We start from the raw sequence: 2,702 nt of genomic DNA on the forward strand, positions 1-2,702 counted from the left end.
GAGGGAGAGAGGAAAGCGGCACGCCGCCGGCCGGCAAAGCAAGGGCATTTCCAGAGAAACTCCTCTCCGCGTCTTGCAAAGCTGAGCGCCAGCGTGGGAGACGAGCTCCTTCCCGCTCTTCGCATCAGTCCTCAGCCTTTCTTTCAGCTTCAACCATTTCCTCGGCCGCTCTCGCTGCTCCAGAGCCCTCCCAAACTGCCCACCCGAAGGCCCTGCCTGCTTCACCCCCCCGGCGCTGACACCCCCCGCAGCAACCTGCCAGCGAGGATCCACGCGACGGGACAAAAACTGATTCCCCCTCGTTTGGGTAAAGCAGAAGGGGGCTCGTGTCTTCTGACCCGTCTCAGCAGGGATTACATCCACACCCCGGATAAAAGTGGGTGCTAGGAAAAGGCAACGCTAGGAGAAAGAATAGTAAGATCTATTAAAAAAGCTTTGGGCTGCTGGCTATTCTGACCACAGAAGTACTAAAAATACATGCATTTCCGAGACCACTGGTATTTCAGAACCGCTAAAAGACTAGATTCTTCTCGTAGAAATTTGAAAAAAGTTTAAAATCCATTCGTATCCACTCACTCACCTCCAACAAACCTTTAAAAAAAAAAACAAACCACACGTGGGCTGAGGCAGGGAGGAAAGCGCGAGGGCAGGGACGGGCAGGCAGCACATCCTCGGTGGCAGGCGGGGACCTCTCCTGCGCCCGCCGCACAGCCCAGCTCCGCGGGCGAAACACCCGGGGCCGCCCCGGGACTAGGAGGGCTGTCGGTGCTCCCGAGCTGCACTTCAGCCTCCTGATCTCCCACCTCTCGCACAACGCGCGTGCCGGTGAGCACAGCAGGCTGGAGCGAAGGGAACTGGGGACGCGGGCACGGAAGCTGCACCCGGCACGTTCTCCTCTCCCTTTGCTGGGCTGCGTTTTAGCATCCTAGCACTGCGGGTTTGCGGATACGTCCATCGCGCTCGTGGCAAAGGCAGCGTCTGTGCTGTCCCGGCTGTGCCTGAGCCCCGGGACAGGGACGTAAAGCTTTAGGGTCACTCTAAGATGGTACGTGACACACTGACTCTGCTGCTGAGGCCCAGAATTAGGAAAGGGGCATCCGGTGCCCGGATGGATGATGTGTACATTAAAAAATAAACTCATCCTAATCTCTGCTAAAATCTGTCTAATCCCAGCCCCAGAAGTGAGGGAAGCCACGGCATAGAGAATGTGCAGATGTGGAGTCAGCGCTGGGCTCTGTGGAGACCCACTGGGACGAAAATGGAGCATTGGGCTGGAAATGCAGACGTGGCTTGTGCTCACTCCAAAGCCCACTCGGCCAACCACTGCTCGCACCGGGCTCGCTGCTCCTCCGTCTCCGGGCTCTTGGCTTCGCTCAGTGCCTCCTCTCCTCCGCCACCAAGCACGGCTTCCTGGCCCTCCTCCTCTTCCCCCTTCTGCATCATCTTGTCCTTCAGCTCTTGGATGGTCTCATCCAGCCGGTGAGTGACGTGGTGGGGCACCCAGTTGCTGTCCATTGTGGTGACGAAGGGGTCGGGCGCGCAGACCTCGATGAGCTCCTTGCCGGTGGGGATGCGCAGGTAGTAGGCATGGAGCATCATCCTATAGGGACTGCTGTCCTTCTTGTGGCTGTAGGTGAAGTCCCCCACGATGGGGTGGCCAATGGCGCTGCAGTGAACCCGCAGCTGATGAGTCCGCCCTAGGGGGAGAGCGGGAGCGGAGGAATCAGGGACACAGGTTATCCCTGAATCCCTCCTCGAGGGCACAGTGGTGCGAGGTGGCAACGCACCAAACGGCGTTTGTCCCCCCAGTCTGAGAACCCGAGTCCTCCGCGAGCCGAGTGCGGCGCTCAGCTCCGCTCAGCCCTTTCTAGGCTTTGTTTTTTACTATGCCACCACGCTGCAACCCAAGGCCCAGGGCTGCAAGCGCAGGTCCCGCTGCAGCACCTCTGCTGCCTCTGTCTGTCCAGCCTCAGCAGCCCCCCCGCGCCCGCGCCGCCCCGGCCCCGAGCTCCCACCTGTCAGCGGCTGCAGCAGCACTTTGGTTACGGGGTCTCCGCTGTAGGACCCGTGCTCGAGCACGATCAGCTCCGACTGGCAAGGCTTGGGATTTTCACAGCCTGCAACAAGATCCGGAGGGGGGGGGTCAGCTCCCCGCAGCGTGGCCCAGGTGGTCCGGGCAGCGCAGGCAGGGCGCGGGAGCTGCTCACCCTCCGTCCCATCGATGCACATCATGTGGGTCATGCCCTCGGTGGTGTTCTTCCCTATGGCGTAGCGGATCGTCATTCGGCTCTGGCTGACGTGGCCCCTGACCTGCAGGGCAGAAAGCCAGTTTGCAAACCGAGCCCCGGCACCCGTTCCTCACCGGCGCCGGGACGACGAGAAGCAGAGGCCGAGCTGCAACGTCGGAAACTCAGAAGATACGTCCAGAAGCAGGACCTGGCGGGGTGGGCTTACCAGGGCGAGATTCGGGGTCGGGCTCGGGGAAGGGATACTTGAGCTGGCTCTGCAGGGTCAGCGTCTCGTACTACATCTTGCTGTCGATGCGGATGTCCCAGTGCTTGTTGACCACGATGAAGTCGGAGCTCTGGTACAGGATGGACAGGTTGTCGATGGTGCCCGGCTCCATGGCCGGCGCCCTGCGGGGGAGCGCGAGGGGGAATCGGGGTGAGCGGGGCGGGAAGAGCCTCCCGCCGCAGCCCGCG

The 2,702-nt window shown here is 61.2% G+C and overlaps 2 protein-coding genes across 2 annotated transcripts in view; one reads left to right on the forward strand and one right to left on the reverse strand.

The window, feature by feature from the left end:
* Window positions 1-407: 407 nt before the first annotated feature.
* On the reverse strand, window positions 408-2,626 carry RPUSD1 (RNA pseudouridylate synthase domain containing 1). The gene is given in 4 exon segments (XM_009329386.1): window positions 408-1,697; window positions 2,016-2,117; window positions 2,208-2,357; window positions 2,422-2,626. Coding segments are annotated over 4 exon segments (858 nt in total). The 3' UTR covers window positions 408-1,296.
* The window catches only part of CHTF18 (CTF18, chromosome transmission fidelity factor 18 homolog (S. cerevisiae)), a 13,436-nt gene continuing 13,358 nt past the window's right edge, over window positions 2,625-2,702 (forward strand). Inside the window, exon 1 of the mRNA XM_009329411.1 lies at window positions 2,625-2,638. Within this exon, the coding sequence (XP_009327686.1) occupies window positions 2,625-2,638 (14 nt within the window). The remainder of the gene's footprint in view (window positions 2,639-2,702) is intronic.

The sequence above is a fragment of the Pygoscelis adeliae genome, unplaced genomic scaffold (genome assembly GCF_000699105.1).
Source record: "Pygoscelis adeliae isolate BGI_AS28 unplaced genomic scaffold, ASM69910v1 Scaffold467, whole genome shotgun sequence".
NCBI classification, from domain to species: Eukaryota; Metazoa; Chordata; class Aves; order Sphenisciformes; family Spheniscidae; genus Pygoscelis; species Pygoscelis adeliae.